The 19,340-nt window shown below is 35.7% G+C and overlaps 1 protein-coding gene and 1 long non-coding RNA gene across 3 annotated transcripts in view; one reads left to right on the top strand and one right to left on the bottom strand.

Annotated features, from left to right (window-relative positions):
- The window catches only part of ZC2HC1A (zinc finger C2HC-type containing 1A), a 48,567-nt gene extending 36,103 nt beyond the window's left edge, over window positions 1-12,464 (bottom strand). Inside the window, exons 1-3 of one of the 2 annotated variants that reach the window (XM_042924426.1) lie at window positions 12,320-12,464; window positions 2,237-2,310; window positions 17-133 (exon numbers count right to left, since the gene is read on the bottom strand). In XM_042924426.1, coding sequence (XP_042780360.1) covers window positions 17-133; window positions 2,237-2,310; window positions 12,320-12,464 — 336 coding nt within the window. The remainder of the gene's footprint in view (window positions 1-16; window positions 134-2,236; window positions 2,311-12,319) is intronic. The other variant, XM_042924428.1, reaches the window with a different exon arrangement.
- Window positions 12,465-12,523: 59 nt separating this feature from the next.
- LOC122211302 overlaps window positions 12,524-19,340 on the top strand; it is a 246,124-nt gene continuing 239,307 nt past the window's right edge. The window contains exons 1-2 of the long non-coding RNA XR_006198617.1: window positions 12,524-12,597; window positions 17,395-17,524. This is a non-coding gene — a long non-coding RNA (uncharacterized LOC122211302). The remainder of the gene's footprint in view (window positions 12,598-17,394; window positions 17,525-19,340) is intronic.

The following is a 19,340-nucleotide window of genomic DNA, read 5'->3' as shown; positions in this document are numbered from 1 at the left end:
AAAGCTATGTAATTACCCTAGGTTTAAGAGGCTTTACTGTTGGAATATCAGTTCCTTCAGCTCTTTGTCTGCTTGAATCAAAAGTCTTCCGTTTTTTAGTGGCAGTTTTCTGGCAAATAGGTCCATGTTTTTTCTGTCAAGATGAATAAATGCAATATATCATTTTCTTTTCTATAGAAGGGAATTCTAAAAAACTTTAAATTGCCATTTGAGACCAATTTAAAAACTGGAAGATGAAATAAAAATAAAACAAATTAAATAAATAAATAAAACATAAATAAGACATATTTTGCTTTAACTAAAATTGTTAAAAAGTATATATGATGCATGCTGTAAGTTATCTTTCTCAAGAAAGTACAATTACTATATACAACAAGAGAGTATAGAAAAATACTCTTCCAAAATTTTATTAAGTTATTGAATATTCTAGTTTTTATACTGCTGAGAATAAGGAAATGTAATGTAACCAAATTGAAGCTATTGAGTGAAAAAAAAATTTCCCTTCATCACTGAATACATGAAAATAGATACTAGAAAAAGAATGTAAACAGAGACTGGATTAGCGTGAGGATCACAAAAAACTAACAGAATAGTAGTAGTCTGGGCTACTAAAATTATTAACATAACGGTAGTAAGTTAATGTAAAGTTAACACAAAATGATAGGACACAGTGGTCCGATTTCCTTCACAATCATCTATTTCTTCCCTTTTGGAAATCAAGTTCTCTGCCTTTCTTTACCAAGGATTTTTCTTGAGCTGTCTAGCCTTCCACTTCTACAGTTTTGTGTTTTTTTTTTAAATACAGCTGGCAGCTCATTCATTTAATCTTTCATGCATTCATTTCAATGGAAGCTCTCATAACTGATTCCAGTTAACCTAATGGATAAATAATCATTTCCCTTCCCCTAAATAAAACACGTTAACAAATGACATCAGTGCACTACATGCACTTTTTTTACTTCTGTATTTTGATAAACACTGAACAAGCTAGAACTGTTGAACTTTATCTGAGAAAAGAGGAAACCTCAGAACTGGTTGGTTTGGTATCATGGAGCCTCTTATATTTTCAATACACAATCAGAAATCAATTGTTCTATATACGTGTTTTCAGTTTTCATTTTCAACAAGCACTGTAATTATAGCTATTAGAATAAAAATCTCTTAAATATGAAAAAAACTAAAAGTGTGGCTAACAGGCAACTTCCTAATAGATGTCTATTCTCACATTGAGTTGTATGTGTCAAAAGTATGTAGCGCTTATTCCCAAATAGTGATCACATTATTTAATTAAATAAATAAATGAGGGCAAAAAGGGCAACTTTTTTCCTATGTAAACTGAGCTGAATGCTTTGAAAATAGTTTGAAAAACAGTGAATTGATAATAGAAACAAGAAAAAAAATCACTAAGTGTGGGCTAGATGTTTTTAAAGGACAAAGGAAAAAAAATTATTTATAAGAAGTCCATAGTTTGATGGACATTTTGGATCATTAAATCCTCACTTTGCTTTAAAGAAACAAACTGGAAATAGTAATAGACATTCTGGATTGTGGCAGAACTCTAGCCAGCAGATCCATATTCAAAGAAAACTCTTTATTCTACATCAAAATATTAATAAATGTATATTTATATTTAAAAGTAAAAATCAAGTATTTTATTAGTACATTGGCATTTTTTCCCTTATTCTCTAGTTGGCTATTTTTATATTAAAATCAATTAAAAGTGTCTTATGTTTGTGTACATCAAATATCTAAAAGTATCTAAAGAATGCATATCTTAGGTATACTTTTAATTGAAAACAATTTTTCTTTAGAATATTTCAAATACATTTAAAAATTAAGAGAACAGTGTCATGAACTCCTATTTCCTCATTAACAATTACCAAAAATTCAGCAATCTTGTCATCTATACTAGCTTTTTTTCCTTAAGTACTTTAAAGCAAATCCCAGACATCATATCATTCTGTCTTTAAATACATTATTATGCATTTCTCAGAGTTTTTGTTTAGTTTTGCTAATATTCCCAGAGAGGAACACTTTAACACAGTAGTTCTGAAGACCAAACTCTAAAAAAAAGAGACCATTCTGGAAGAAAGATCTAGATGAAACTGATATCTTTAACAAAGAACACTGGCCAGTATATCTTTTAATTATTCCACAGAGGTTCTTTCTGTAATGGCTGTCCTGAAGTATCAAACAATTACAGATCTGCCATAACCCAAAGGAAAAAGGTACTCACTAATGCCACTGGAAAGAATGTTCTTCCACAAATCTTGCATGGTAACAATTCTCCAACTTGGACACTTCCATTTTCTGAAACAGAAAAGAATTTTTTTTAATGTTTATTTTTGAGAGAGAGATAGAGTGTGAGTGGAGGAGAGGCAGAGAGAGAGAGAGAAACAGAATCAGAAACAGGCTCCAGGCTCTGAGCTGTCAGCACAGAGCTCCATGCGGGGCTCGAACCCATGAACCGTGAGATCATGACCTGAGCTAAAGTCAGACACTTAACTGACTGAGTAGCCATCTAGGCGCCCTTAGAAAAGAATTCAATCAGTAAATTCTTTGCTCAAATTGTGAAAGTTTCAAATTTCAATGTCTTCCCTTGGTTTCATATGCAAGTTGTGAATTCTTGTGGAAAATGACTTGTTTCATTTTGGAATAAACAATATTATTGATTAAAATGGGCACAAGATAACCACAAGTTATCAGTGGTCAAAAAGGCCATGCCAAATACTGAAGTCATGATTTAAGGATAACCAAACACATATTGCTGGAAATATGTAGTTTTCTTTAATTTTAACCAAACCAATTTGTTATATTCTCTGAACTTATAGGCTATCTCTCCTGTAAATTACCAAACGTTAAAAACCAAGTTTATCTTGGGGTGCCTGGGTGGCTCAGCTGGTTAAGTGTCTGATTCTTGATTTTGGCTCAGGTCATGATCTCAGGGTTTTGTGAGTTCGAGTTCTGTATGCTGACCGCACAAAGCTGGCTTGGGATTCTCCCTCTCTCTCTGCCCCTCCTCTGCTCGTACTCTCTGTCTCTCTCAAAATAAGTAAATAAACCTTAAAAAAAAGTTTACCTTAAGGTTAATAATACGTATTATTAATCCTCAAAGCATTAAGATATAACATTGGTGATCAGTGAGGTGGCTTCCTGAGATGATCTAAGGAGTCTAAGATAAAAAGAATCTTGTTCTGTTTAACACCAGACAACAGGAAGTATAATGCTTTAAAGAAAAAATCATCTAGTTACTATGCTGCCCTTATTATATGAATTGTTCATTATTTTATACATACAATATTATATTAGGATTCAATGGAGATATTACAATTGAGATATTCTGACAATTCATTAAATAAGGAACAAGTAGCTGCGACTTTTACTCAATTAAAACTTAATACATCTATCACGTTTTTCATACAACACATTTTGTTACTAAGTTGATTTAAAAAAAAACAACTACATTCTTTGGAATTCTACATAGCTGAGTCAATATGTCATTTTATTTTCTAGCCAATCATCAAACCTAAATTTATTTCCATATCCGTAATTTTCTAAAAATGATACTTGAACCTGTATCTTAAACATATTTTCTGCTGAATATTTTACTGATTGTTTTACCACATGAAAGACAAATAGAAGCCACTTTGTTTTAGAAGTAACCTAAATAAGTTCATTAAAAAGTACAATTAGGACTTCATATAATTTATTCCAAAACATTTAGTGAGTTCACAGAAAACTAATAGAAAATCAAAATAGAAATTTTTGAGAATACAATCAAACAGTACCAGAAAAACTGCTGTGTTCTCTTATTCTCTTAACACTCCACTACCTTATTTTAATTGTAGACAGTGACTATTTGTCATCTCAGATGGAGGCAATGTCTCTATGGTGGCAGCTAAGCAGTGGGCACTATAAAGGCAAAGCTAAGATTTGCATGATTTGTCCTTCTCCAATACCACATGTTAGGTTATTTAGGGAGAGCAACCTCATTTATAGGGACTTAATTCCACTATCTAAAAAGTTGAGGCAGTTGCTGGATAGAATCCATTACATACATTAAGATAAGCATGTCTTCATAATGATGGTCAAAGTGATATCACATGATGCATAATCTATTAAGTTGCTTATTTATAGTTTTCATATACTCTTAAATTCTATGCAATGATTTAAAAATTCATTAATACAAAGTGTTAAAAAGAATCACATATTTTATTTGCCTAAAAGTATATTTCAGTATCTCCTTGTTAAATAGATGACAAAGCAAAATTTTATAAAAATTAACTATTGAGAAAAATAAATTCAATCCATGGAAATAATGTGAGTGCCTGTGTGAGCACCCACAACTTGCCAAGCACTTATCAAGCCATAGTGACACAGCATGAAATAACAAAATCACTGTTCTATAAAGCTAACAGTCTACATGATTTACTTCTTCACTATACCTAAGAACCAAATCATCTCCCATTTTTTAGTGTAATAGCAACTACAATACTAACATATAATAAAATCCAACTCCTGGGATTAATTACAAGTTATCAAATATGTTCAAATTGTCTTTAAAGGAAAAATCTTTATCTCTAAAAGGTATAAAAAAGAGGAAACCGCATTAAAGAGAAAGGATTTAAAAACAGTTATCCTGAAGAAAAAAAAATTAAGTCATTACTTCATTCAAAATAAATAAAAATATAAAGTTATAATTTCTTCCCTCTTATATTAGCTGGTCATGGAGGATTGCCCTATAATTCACAAAATATAACACATGTATGTATGTTAGTGTCAACACCTCCTTCTACCAGCAAGTCATGATAAGCAGTTTAGATTCAGTCACAAAGCCAAATTTTGTTGTAACGGTATTCATTAAAAGATATGACAGCTTAGCAGAAAAGGCACTGGTCCCAGCTCTATCACATAGAACTGTGACTCCCTGGGCACCTAAGATTAAGCTTCCTCTTGTATAAAATGAGAAAGTTAGGTTAAATGGCCTACATGGCCCCTTCTATCTCTAATATATCATAATAAATATACTATATTCATCTAATAAAATCTATCTTAAGACCACATTGGGAAGAAAAGTACATGGATGATAACATATCTCTCTTACCAGCATTAAATTTAAAAAAAAAATGGTTATATGTAAGGATGATTAAACCAACTGACCATTGCAGATGGTGGAATGAATGCTTCAGGTAGCATGTGGAATGTTGAGAAAATCACTTCCATTTGTCTACATACAGAACTGAGAATCTACAAGGAACTATTGCAAAGAACATGATGTCTCTCTCCTTGTTGGAAATGTCTTCAAGAAGAAAATGTATGATTAATCATATAAATAGCTTCAGTTTAAAATTTGTTAAATGAGGATATTATCTGTTTAATCTACCTTAAAATTTAAGGGATCATCTAAGATGGTATATATAAAAATGCTTCACAATCAATGAAATAAAAAAATACTACTCGGCAGCGCATGTGGGCAAACTCCACTAATCTGTCCTGAGTGGCAAAAGCTAGCAAATTGTGAGGCTTATAAAAGTATAGTAGAGATGATATGCAGAGGGTTGACTATTGTAGCAGAGAGCAAGCACTGTTGAAAGAAGCATTCAAACTAAGGACAAAAGCAAGTAAATAAAGTACTTTAATATTCTAAAACTCTCAAGAAGGTAACCTCTTATAAAAGTTATCACAAACACAATGTTGATTCTGTTATGCATTACCATGTTTAGCAATTTCAAACGTGCACCATAAAGCTTGAAACTGTATCTTCATATAATGCTGTTACATATATGTGTATGTGTGTGTGTGTGTGTGTGTGTATACACACACACACACACACACACATATAACTACACACATATATATATGTGTGTGTGTGTGTGTGTGTGTATACATATACACACACACACACACATATATAACTACACATACATATATATATCATATAAAGATGCGATATATATGTATAAGTATGATATACATATTATATATTATATGATAAATATATAGATACATAGAGATGTGAAATAATATATTGTTACATAAGACAGTTATGACATTCTAAAATGTACATATTTAAGAAATAGGAAAGAATATTTTCAAAAGAAAAGAAGTCTTGAAATTCAGAACAGTTCTGGCCTCTGTGTAGCATGTCTATTTCCTCACCTCTGGCCACTGTTCATCTGAATGCAATCTTTAAAATAAAACCTTCCTTTTGCAGCACATGGCATCTGTTACACACCACGTTCTTCCAACAAATCTTTTCAAAATTTAATTACTTCCAGGTCAATAATCTCTAGTATCTCCAAGATTTTTCCCGTTGAGCCCATCCTAGATTTCAACATTTCAACATTCACGCTTAACCTACTCACCACACTCACACTTAACCTACTCACTCACCCTCCACTCCTCTTTAGTCCATCCCTCCAGTTCAGCAAAAACCACTGTTGAAACAATTTAGTAAAGGTCCACATTTGACTCTTAAAATGCCCAACCACCCTCTCTAACCACACATTTCTACCTTCTACCTCTCTCTAAAGCACTTTCTTGATCTCAGAGTGATTTGAATTTTCTTGATAACCCATCTCTGGTTGCACTTCCCTTCCTGCTCAGTCTGAACCTGACTAGTCATTTCCATTTTGACCAATCACCCTCAAATCCCTTGCTCCAGGGTCACATGTTTGGAAAATGCCACATTAAATAAATGGGTATTCTTAGGGCAGAACTTCCTCAGTCTTAAAAAAGAGATTAGTATATTATTATTTCCTCAACGGAAATCCTTTCTCATCAAGGAGATATTTTAGGACCAATGTCCTGAGTAGCACATTTTTTTTGGAACACTGGCTTACATTTACTGACTAGCTCCTCTCTACTTCCCTTTCTCTCCCTATCTGAATTGCAGGCAAATTTTATCAGGCCTAAACACTATATTAAAATACATCAATTTGTTGATCCACAAGTATTTGCTGAGCACCTAGCATGACACAAGAACTGTTCTATGAGGTAAGCAAACACAGATGAACTTACAGAACTTCTACTCTTCTAACAGGGAAAAAATAAAAGCAATGAAATATATAAAATGTCAGGTGGTGATAAGCACAATGTAGAAAAACAGCAGAGTAAGGAGAGAGGACAGTCATAGTGCTATGTGTGTTTGAAAGTGGGCGGGATCAGGGAGAGCTTCTTTAATGAGGAGACTTTAGAGTAGTGACTTGAACAAACAGGGAACTAGGGGTGCCTGAGTGGCTCAGTAGGTTAAGCAACCTACTGCTGGTCTTGGCTCAGGTCAGGATTGTACGGTTTGTGAGTCTGAGCCCCACATCGGGCTCCACATTGTCTTTCTCTGGCCTCCGTCACTTGTACTTTCTCTCTCTTTCTAAATAAATAAATAAACTTAAAAAAAAAAAAAAAGAAATAAACAAGGAATTAAACCACCCATGAATCTAACTGCCACATCCAGAGGCATCTGGCTGGCTTAAGTGGTAGAGCATATGACGCATGATCTCATGATCTCAGCATCATGAGTTCAAGCTGCATGTTGAGCATGGAGTCTAGTTTAAAATAATAATAATAATAATAATAATAATAATAATAATAACAACAACAATAATAATAATTGTCAAATCCAAAGCCCTCTCTTCAGTCCTCATTCTACTGAATCTTTCTATAGCATGAAGCACTGTTGATCAATCCCTTCTACCTTTAAAGTCCTTTCTCTCTTGGCTTAAATGATATTTCTCCCTCCTATGCCCAAGTTTTTCAGATCTCAGAAGCTAAGTAGGGTTTGACCTGGTTAATACTAAGACCTCCAGGAATTTCTGGTGCTATAGGCTTTTTCTGGCACACATTCACTACTCAATAAATATTAGTTTCTTACCACTTTCCCTTCTTGATAATTTTTAAATCTCTTTACAGACTTCTTCCTACTCCAATTTCCTTTCCTGTTAAACCCTAAAGCATCAATTCCTCCCCAAGCTTCTTTCCACATTTTGTTACATACAGCTTTCCTGGGTTAGTACATCCACTTGCTGTCACTTATATGTCATGGCTACTAAGCTAAAAATTCCAAGTAAACATTTCCAAGTAGCCATGAGACATTTCCACTAGATAGCCTCCAAGTACTGTACTAAAATTTCTAAAGCCAAACTCATTACCTCTTCTCCCACTCCACTTGGTCTTCTTGGTTAAAGATACTAACATTATCTCTTAGTTCAAGCTAGATAGACCTTTATATTTGATTCCTTTTCCCTGTCACATCCACCAGTCATATCTCACCTCTCTATCTCAGAAATATCTTCTAAATCTACCCTCCTTTTTAAAAAAAAATGTTTATTTATTTATTTATTTTGAGAAAGAGAGAGAAAGCGGGGAGGAGGGGGCAGAGAAAGAGGGACAGAAAGAACCCCAAGCAGGCTCCACACTGTCAGTACAGGGCTCAACATGGGGTTAGAACTCACGAACTGAGAGATCATGATCTGGGCTGTCAGACAATTAACCAACTGAGTCATCCAGGTGCCCCTATCTTCCCTTTTTAATTCCTGCTACTTGTGCCTTAGTTCAAATCCTCATCACATATATGTATTTCCAGTTTCTTCTTTCTCCAGTCTATCTAACCTGCTGCCATAGGCATCTAATGAGACTGCCCACAACACCTCCCAAGCATGCAGTTTTACCTGTACCGAATCACTCCTAAGCTCCTAACACACTTCTTATGAGTTTACCCATCCAATAAACAAGTACTGAGGGGGCTTCCTATGTACTAGGCACTTCGTTGAAAGCTTTATATATGTGACATCATTTAATCTTAATATAGTCAGGCAGGTCAGTATTTAATAGCCCCACTTTTTATAGCTGAAGAAACTGAAGGTCCAATTAACCAAATCATAGAGCTAAAAAGAAACAAAGCAATGATCCAAACACAGGCCTCTCGAACACACTGGCTATTAAAATAATCTAGTTTCCAACTCAGCACAATAAATAAATAAATAAATAAATAAATAAATAAATAAATAAAGGCAAGATAAATTTAAAAAGATGAAGAATTGTTCAGTAAACTAGTATGTATTTGGACTAGGGAAAAACAAAACAAAAAGGAAACTCTAATGGGTCAGGAATGCTTGTCTTAACTAAATCAGAGGCTACATTAAAGAAGAAGAATTAGACTTCTAATGAGGTTTTAGAAGATAGTACACTTAGATCTACTAAGTTAGTAACCCACAAAAGGAATGGGCAGCCTGATCTCTGTTAAAACTGTTAGTAACCACTTATCAAGATGTTATGAAAGAAATGACAATACTGTATTGATTAAATCTGCTTAAAGTTTATCATTTCTACATTTTAAGGATGAAAAGCTTGGGAGAGATTGGAACTCTCCCAAGTCTAGAACTACTTCTACTGGTCTCGAGTATACCTATTGAGCACAAGGCTTAGGTGAAAAGGAATTAAAGGCGTTGCTCTAACTACACACAGAACACAGAAGTGCTCAGATATAGATTACACAAAATCATGAGCAATAATTTATATTTAGTTTTGAAATACAGTGTTCAGACTAATACCTCATCCCGTTAACAACCAGAAAACATGAAAGTCCCAGAAGACCAAAAATAATATAAGCGGTACATGTTTTATATAAAAATAATTTTTAAAAGAGTACAATAATCTTCAATAGAATTTTTTAGGAGCCCATATATTTTCTGGTTTTATAATCAAGCTTAGTCCAGTTACTGGTTTCAACTACAAACATGGGTATAATGCCAAACAGTACAATATTTGCTCAATTACTATGATGTTGAGCAAATTCCTGAAGATTTTCTACTGGACACTTCAATATAATGTTTATTAGACACTTAGTGCTAGATTTTAACTTCCAATAAGGGGAAAACTTTATCTTACTTATCACTGTATCAATGTTTATTAAATGAAGACATGGATAAATGAATTAATGAATGGTAACCTTAAGATTCAAACTTATGATCTTTGCAAAATGTGACCTCATAGGGACTGATTTTAAAAAAGAAGGAAAGAAAGAAAGGCACTGTTCTAACTTCAACAAAACTTCTCAGAGCTTTTGTTGTATTAGCTTAAACCACTTTTGAAATTACTAATATTCAATTACTTTTCTGTACAGAAAACCAATTTAATATACTTTAACCTAATTCATTAGAACTAAACACATTATAGTTAATGATAATAACTAATTTTGTTTAAAACTCAAAACAAAACAAAAACAAAAGTAAAGGGCAAGTTACTATTTACCATGATACATCACAAGCTGGGCCCATAAAATGTGCCCCTAATAACACACTATATTAACATCAGAATACATGTATTTCTCCACCCATGTAATTGAGTACTATAATAGGTTTTCATTATATTTTAAAAGCATTCTTATTAAGATTTCAATAGTAATGTCTTAGTACTGCAAAAATGTAAGGTTTACTAAAATACCGACTTAATGAGAGCAGAGCTTTGACTTTATATTTTTTGCTACGTCTCCAGGGCCTAGAATGATGCCCACCATAGACAAAGTCATTAATCTAACAACAAATATTTATTAAGTACCTACTCTGTGTCAGACACTGTTTTAGGTGCTTAGCATACATAAGTGAAAAAGCAGAAGAAGATCTTTGCCTTAATTACAAATGTTGAATAAAATAATAAAAATCTGCAGAAAAACTGTTTTAAAGCATTTTAAGTATGTTTTGATAACTTCATGAAAATTCCAGAACCCATTATGCTATAAGACCAACACATATTACAAAATACATTAAAAAATATAAGACGCCGGGTCACCTGGGTGGCTCGGTTGGTTAAGCCTCCTACTTCAGCTCAGGTCATGACCTCACAGTTCTTGAGTTCGAACCCCACATTGGGCTCTGTACTGACAGCTCAGAGCCTGGAGCCTGCTTCAGATTCTGTGCCGCCTTCTCTCTCTGCCCCTCCCCCGCTCACGCTCGCTCTCTCTCTCTCTCTCTCTCTCTCTCTCAAAAATAAATAAATGTAAAAAAATTTTTAAAAATAAGATGCCTCCAGGAGTCCTCTAAAAAAAATATTGAAAGTAAGGAATGCTATCATTACAATTCCTATCTCATGGAAGCTTAATGATCTCCCTAAAATAAATTAAATGATCAAAGACTAAGACCTTCATTTGCAACAGTATACTGCAGCTGCCCACAAATGGAAAATTATCAGAATTCTTATCTACCATTCTCAAGCTGTTTACTATGAGAGCAAAAGCATGAAACACTATCATACTCATCATTACACTTGTTTTTTGGTGAGCTTAGGTAACTGCAAAAAGTTACCAGTTATTACTTTTCATAACATAACCTGAAATAATTTGCTGTCTGGCATGCAACAATACAGGGCTGAATGCTTCTGTTTATTTTTAATTCCACCTGAATCTATGTAAACTAGGAGGGGGGGGAAAAGAGCTAAATCAAGGCAACATGATTTTTCAATTCTGCAGGCTTCTTCTTCATGGAAAGGATTAACCACAATTTGAAAAATAATCTTGAAACTGTTGTTGCCAATGTTAGTTGGGTTTTTTTTTTTCCTTTGTTGTTTTTAGGCAAACGCTATACTACACAGTATTAAATGGATAAAAATAATAGAGAAGTGAAAGAATTGGGAAAAAAGCAAAATCTGGAGTCATGGTTACAGCACAAGGATAAACTCAAAAGATAAGGAATCAATGCCGGCTCTTTCTTACAGAATCGTAATGAGTAAGTCTTAAATCCTTCTGTTAATCTATTGTCCCGGCTCTAAAGCTGGCCAGAGACTCTTCCTTGGGAGATGCTCTTGGCATCCCTCCAACAGAAGATGCGGTACAAATAGAAAAACGGTTACCTAGGGAAACTGGCCAAGGAAAGTGTCAGAAGCTAGAGGCTGGAAACAGCCTAGAGGTGGAAATACACCCCGAGGCCCCCCAGGAAAGGCTAGCGGTAGGGAGCCCATGGACAATAATAAAGAATCTACTTTGCAAGAAAAATAAAATCTGTCCGGAGTCTATGATTACCAAAAGGACACTCAGGAATCAGGCAAGACCAGAAGATGTTAGGAAGAGACCTGCAGGCAGATGCCAAAGGCAGTATCAAGCTCGAGGTGGAGAACCCCAGCTGAAGACCGTCTGAAGCGGGGCAGCCAGAGGATCATTAGCTCCACCGTGTCGGGGGCTGTAGAGCTACCGCCTGCCAGGGCCTCGGGAGGAGCGGCGGAGTCCACCACTCTGGACCCGCCCTCGCTTCCCCGGTACAGCTCTCCTGGGCACCCCTGGCTGCTCCGGGTCCGCTCTAACCGCCCGGCCCGTATTCCTTCACCTCCTCACCTTCCAGTCCCTCCATTGCGCCACCACCTCTGATTCCGCGAGATTCCTCCGGCAGCGCCCGCAGCAGCTGCCACCGCCGCTGCCGCCGCCGCCACCGCCCAGCTCCGGCTGTAGCAACCCGGCCGCACCTCCCACCCGCTAACATCCCGGGCTCCCATTGGCCCGACGCTGGCGGGGCGGGGCTCCTGAAGGGCGGGGCCTCGTGAGGAGGCGCGCCTCTAGCAGCTCCTGCGCGGCTGCCTCCTGGCTGTGAGCTTTCCCGGCCGTCCTCCCTCCCGGTAAGCCTAAACCACTTCAGGTTGCGTAGTGCCGCCCAATGACGCCTTTGTTCCTCTGACTGCAGACTTGTTTCCCTCACAGCTTATCCTTCTATTTAGAATGTCTCAGCACCTCACGGGCAGCCCTTTACCAGTCCCTCAGTCGGTCAATGCAGGTGTGTCTTCTATTCTATCTCTCTCTGAGGACTTTAAGCAAACAAGCAAGCCAAACACACGTCCTACACTCGACTGTGCAGCGCACTCTCCATTTTCCGCTTGTTGGTCACATGACACTACCTGAGTGTGTTTCCTTATGCTAGAAATTCACACACAGATTTAGGGGTTGAGGCACTTTTTTTTCCCTTTTTTAGAGAAATCATACTTTGCGCCTGGCGTGTAGAACTGAGATTGCTCTAAATACTTGGAAATCATTTCCTCAGCATGAAAGTTTGGGCGGAAAATTAGAAGGGAAAGCCAGCCCTGCCTTCATCTTCATCTACTCTGGGCTTACCCAGGCCCTTTTAACTAAAATAGTCTGCTGGCCTCCTAATTTATGAAGTAATATCAAAACTATGATCAGGGAGTTTAAGGGCGGAATGAGGGAATGACTTAGGGAGTGAGGGCTATTTCTGTCAGAGTCCAACCCTTTTGGGGATGAAGGTAATTTCGAAACCAGCTAAAACTTTTGCTTAACAGTCTAATACATTTCACCAGAACTAAATTTCTTTGAAAATTTGATTTAATAGTGAGAAACCATGTGGTGTGTTAACTCTAGTATAACCACTGGCAAGTTATCAGTATTAATGTAATTTCTGAACAAATCTTATATTAATTTTCTTATTTATCTGTCCAGTTGCCGAGTTTTCACATCATATCTAACTTTTTCTATTGTTAAAAGGATGTATCTTACAAAGCAGTAGCGTTTAGGAAACAATGGTCCTCCTACTCCCGCTCAAAGGTATTACCGTCAACCCTTGAATAATACTGGATTAAGGGTGCTGACACCTGCACAGTCAAAAGTCCACGAATAACTTTTGACTCCCCCAAAACTTAATTAATAGACTGTTGTTGACTGGAAGCCTACCAAGAGTATCAACAATTAACACATATTTTGTGTGTTACATGTATTATATATTGTATTCTTACAATAATGTAAGCTAGAGAAAAGAAAATGTTATTGAGAAAATCAAAAGGAAGAGAAAATACATTTACAGTACTGTATTTATAAAAAAATAAAAATAAAACTCCATGTGTAAGTGGATTCCCGCAGTTCAAACCTGTAGTTTTCAAGGGTCAACGATTATAAACTAGAAACAAACACTAGGGGGGGATATCACCTCTTATTAGGAAGGTTATCCAAGTATAGTTAAAAGCCATATGGTCCATCTCTTACAGAGTCATGTAAAGGAAAACTTCAGCCATTCCTGTCTCTATTCATGCCCTTCCCATGGTTCTGCTTTGACTTTTCTGTTCCTCTAACATCTGAGATCCTGGGCCTAATTGGCTAGGCTTCAGCCACCTGCCACTTAGCCTCCTTGGCCTGAGTGGATAAGTCCTTTTTCCTTGGTGCTGCTAAAACAAAGCTAGAAGTGTGTGTGTGTGTGTGTGTGTGTGTGTGTGTGTGTGTGGAGGGCACTTTAAAAAAAATTTTTTTTTAACGTTTATTTATTTTTGAGACAGAGAGAGACAGAGCATGAGCAGGGGAGGGGTAGAGACAGAGGTAGGCACAGAATCTGAAGCAGGCTCCAGGCCCTGAGCTGTCAGCACAGAGCCCGACGCGGGGCTCAAACTCACAGACCACGAGATCATGACATGAGCCAAAGTGGGACTCTCAACCAACTGAGCCACCCAGGCGCCCCTGGAGGGCACTTTTAAAAGAGCACTAAGAAAAAAATAAATAAATAAAAAAAATAAAAGAGCACTAAGGAGGAAAAAAACACACTTGGAAGAAAACCCCAAAGAATGAAGGAATTTGCTTTACAAATTGCAAATTCTTGATCTCAAGTCAAGCCAAAGATGGAGTTGGCTGATACATACTCTGTTAGGCATAATAGCTGTAGTAACAACAAAAACATTAATAGTAATGATAACAATAACAATTTTTTTAAAAAATCATGTTAGGCATATTTTAGGTCCTTTTCATATGTTTACTTACTTCATCTTCAAAACAGTTCTTCAGAGTAGATACTATAGTGTTCATTTTTCAGAATTAGTGTCTTTGTTTTCTAGATATCTCAGATTAATTTTTTGCCATTATTTGTACTACTAGTGAATGGTAACTTGGATTTAAACTCTGGTCTGTCTGATTTTACCTATGGCAATTTCATGGGACACATCACTTCCCTTTCTCACCTTACCTTCTAGTTGCCTCAAATATAATTCTAAATGTTCAGACATGTTATTGAAGGTATACTTGAGTAGGCATTATTACTCTGAATCTTAATTTTCTAACACATGCCTGCTAATCTCCTGGACAGATAACGGTCTCTCAGCACTTTTATGCTACAGCAACCCTGGCTCCTGCAGCTTTTCCCTGGTCCTGATCTCTGGGCAAAGAGGATAGTTTCTTCTCTGCCTTTCTAAATTCCATCTTCTGCCTCCTACATGCCTGGCCTGAGAGTCTCTTGAGTCTTGGTGCTCTCTTCTGACTTTACTTCCTCTTGATCTATTCCATTCTTCTGATTCATCCTTTCAACAAATATTTGTTAAGTACCTACCTTGTTTCAGGCCCATTTCATTACTACAAAAATGAATGAAACTCAATTTCTTCTCTTATGTTCCTTATCTGTTCATATCTTTTTTAGCTGTCCACTGATCTTTTTAGCTCATGATAACATTCATAGATGAATACAAATTAAAGATTTTCTCACCTCTTTATCATACAAAAAAGAAAGCAGTGGTTCAGAGATGTTTACTGACTCCATCCAGGTGACAAGACTAGTAAGTAGCCGAAATAGATATTGCACCCTTATCACATCGTATCCCTGCTTCTTTATGCTTTGCATTACTTTCCCTTCAACCATCATTTCCTGGAGCGAACCCACGTCCCTTTTGCACCTTCCACAGTGCTGAGCAAGCTATGTGTATCTTCTTGTTTCAAAGCTCCAACCTCCCTTTGGATCTTACACAAAGATCAGTTTGCCTCTCTGAGACAACATTTGGCTGCCATTCAAATCATTTGCAGAACACAGGTAAATGAGATTCTGAATCTCGGTGAGAATCCAACTCAGTTTATCAACTCCCATTACGTAGGGCATTTCTTCCTTCCATAGCCTCCAGAAGAATGACCCATAGCACTTTAGGAATTTATGCATTTAGTAACCTTAACAAAATGATAATTTTCATCAAAAACAAAAGAAGCATATTTCCCTTAAAGGGGAGAAGGAGCTGTTGAACAGTTTTCTAGATTGAGGAAGCACATCCTGAGTTGGCTCTTATTAGTTTTATTTTGTAGATTGAAGTAAAAACAAAATTCTTTTAGTGTTCAGGGATAAAATAGTATAGTTTTAAGCAAGAAAACACTGAGAAAAGAGAGGAACTTAAAGCAAACTTCATCTCCTTCATTGACTGGAGGGCTATTCAATTCACAGTGTGATAGTGATTATTCTACTCTTTCTCCTCTAGTTCCAAAAGGAACTCCAATTCCAAAAGGAACATGTATTCTCCCCACTTGCAAAACTAATTCTCAGCAGCAAAAGGATAAATTTTTTTCAACCTTCAGTTATGATCCCATCTACCCATCCTTTGCCACCACAATCCAAAATCTTAACTGGAAATCTATTAATTGAGATACTTATTGAGATACTCCCACATAAAGATCTCTGTTCTTGGCAGAACAGGAGGCTCCAAAGAAGTCTCTCTGCTTTTTATGCAATTAACATCTGGTAGAGGAAGCCCTGGGAAAGACATAATACAGAGTGATAGAGGACAATATATTCAATATATTATTAAGTCTTAGGTGTTGTGGCACAGCTTATAAAAGTGATTGGTTTCAGGAAGACATTTACATAAATGAAACAATTTAAAAGGCCTTATGGAGAATAAGAACTTAAATTGTATTTTGAAGGGTGTCATTGGATAGGTAAAGATCACTGAGGATGAGGGGGCAATGGCTTACTTAAGTCTTAAGAAAATAATGCAAGCCTGGCATGTTCTGGGATAGTCAGTAAATGAGAGTATTTATATATATTTGTTCCTGTAATATTTTTTCTTAAGTTACAAGTACAGCATTATATAACTTATATTTTTTTAAATCTCAGGTGGAGGGTGTTAAGTTAATAATAAATGGGTGAGGGGCATTAAAGAGGGCATTTGTTGTGAGGAGCACTGGGTGTTGTAGTTAAGTGATGAATCACTAAATTCTACACCTGAAACCAATTTTACCATATATGTTAACTAACTAGAATTTAAGTTAAGTAAAAACTTGAAAAATGTATAGCACATATGCCATGTGTCTACACAAAGGCATCCCCCCCCCCCGCATTTTATTATTTAGACTTTCATTCATCATTTTAACTCTGTTTGCCAACCTCCTCATAATAGAGCATCATTATATTGCATTTGGGCTCAAAGCTCACAGTTATCTTTGGATATATATGCTTCCTTGAAACATATGTGGTACTGTTTTATATGTACATCTGTTTTTAATTTATATACATGACATTATACTGTAGCCTTCACTCAGTTTGTAATTTTTAAATAAATATTAATTTAGAGATTTACCCATGCTGCTGTATGTGACACTAGTTTATTGCTTCTAAATTCCGGATAGTATTTTACTGTATGTATACACCATGCTTTGTTTACCCATTTCTCCAGTGATGTACCCCCAGTTGCCTCTAATCCGCTACTGCGATGAACATCTTTGTGCCTGTCCCCTTGTGAACCTGGACTCCAGTTTCTCTGGGATGCATCCCTGGAATGGATTACTGGATCATATTCATTTCTAGTAAGTATGGCCAAATTGTTCTCTACAGTGGCTGTACCACTGTACACTGCCATCAGCCACTGCAAGAGTCTCATTTCCCTATGTTTCATTAATACATGGTTTACCTCTAATTTTCACCAATCTGTTGAAAATCAAGACATTGGCATCTCTTTACATATTTGCTAATTCAGATTTGATTTTCAATGAATTGCCTAATTTTATCCATATTTTGTGTCAGGATTCTCATTTTTTCTTAACGATTTATAAATTCCTTATGTATTTTAGATGTTTACTTATTGCTAATTTTGATTATGTAAAAAAAAAAATCTTTTTCCAGTGTGTCGAAAATCTGATAACTTAGTCTATAACACCTTTCATAGAACAGAAATTGGTCAGGTCGTCAATATATTGTTCTTATGACTTGTGCATTTGGCTTTTTATTGAAGTTCTCTTCACCCGTAGATTATAACAGTACTTGCTTACACATTTTTCCATTAGTTAACCAAATCTAATCCTAAGGAAACAGAAACAATTTAGATACTGACTGGGGAGGACAGCAAAAACGTTTTGTATGTGTGTGTCTTATATGTTATAGGGTAACTCTAAAAATTCAAATAAGAACCAATGCCTAGAACTTTTTCGAGACGTTGTAAACTTCAGCTTTATGCCTATTGTCTTCAGGAAAGCCATATGTTTTTAGGTGCTCCTTTTCTCACCTGGAGGAAGAGAAACAGAAAAAAAGAAAAAAAATATCCTAAGTCCTTTCCCCCTTGTCTTATTATTAATTATAGCAGCTTCCTGGGTCCTTCAAAAGCATTTTCTTAAAAATGCTCTAATGTATTGCAAATAAATATTATATAATATTAATCATGAAGAGGGTGTTTATACTAAGGACAAAAAAAAGGAAAAGTCTCCCATTATAAATCACATAAGTGAATATCTTGGCATTTGTTAATGATTTTAACACCCTAATGAGTATGTTTCTTAAAACAATTATTAGATACTGTAGTTTCTCCAGCTACTTTTAAATGGAAACCGCTATATGAGAATTAACCCCATGAATACATGTAATTACTAATATAATTGATTACTTGATTTTAAGAACAAACAGGTAAAAGTGAAAAACTAAAGCTCTAATTTTCAGTGTAGTTGTGCCTTTATTAGAAGTATCTGCCATTAATATACAAATGCCCACATTTGCAAACCTATCATTCTAATAGAAAAGTTACTTATTTACAGTTTTACATTGAAAGTATACTATTCTATTTACTTACTTCTTACTTAGAATGTACTTCTTACTTAGAATAGATTTGGTATATTGTCTAATTTTATAATATGAATCCAACAATTGTTTGCTTACTGTTTCTAAGAAACAGAATTGCTTAAGCTTTGAGTACATTTATGTTTCTTAGCAGCTAACAGATAATCAAAAAAACAAATGAGGATTTTGTCTGGCTCTGTTTTCAAAACAAAATAAAGTTTATGTTTTCATAAGAAAGAGAAATTCCAGATAATAAAATAATGGTATTCATAGGAACTTAGTTTACATGCAATTCAAGGAATGACCAGTTTTCAAAGAATTTGAGTACCATAATATACTACAGTGAATGTCAGGGTTATGTTTTGTTTTGAGAATTCAGAGCTCTTAATACCTTTATAGTGCCTCTGTTATTGTGAACATCTGTGACCTTTTGTAATGGAGGATGTTGACAGTTTCAGATCCCCTCACTGGGAGGTGCATCCAGCCTAGCTGTTGAGAATGTTAGCTGATAACCCATAGCTACTTCCTTCTCTAAAGAATTGCCCTTCTTATGAATAGTACTGCCATACCTAAGAG

This window comes from Panthera leo, chromosome F2, assembly GCF_018350215.1.
Source record: "Panthera leo isolate Ple1 chromosome F2, P.leo_Ple1_pat1.1, whole genome shotgun sequence".
NCBI lineage: Eukaryota > Metazoa > Chordata > Mammalia > Carnivora > Felidae > Panthera > Panthera leo.
This window is presented reverse-complemented; position numbering and strand designations above follow the sequence as displayed.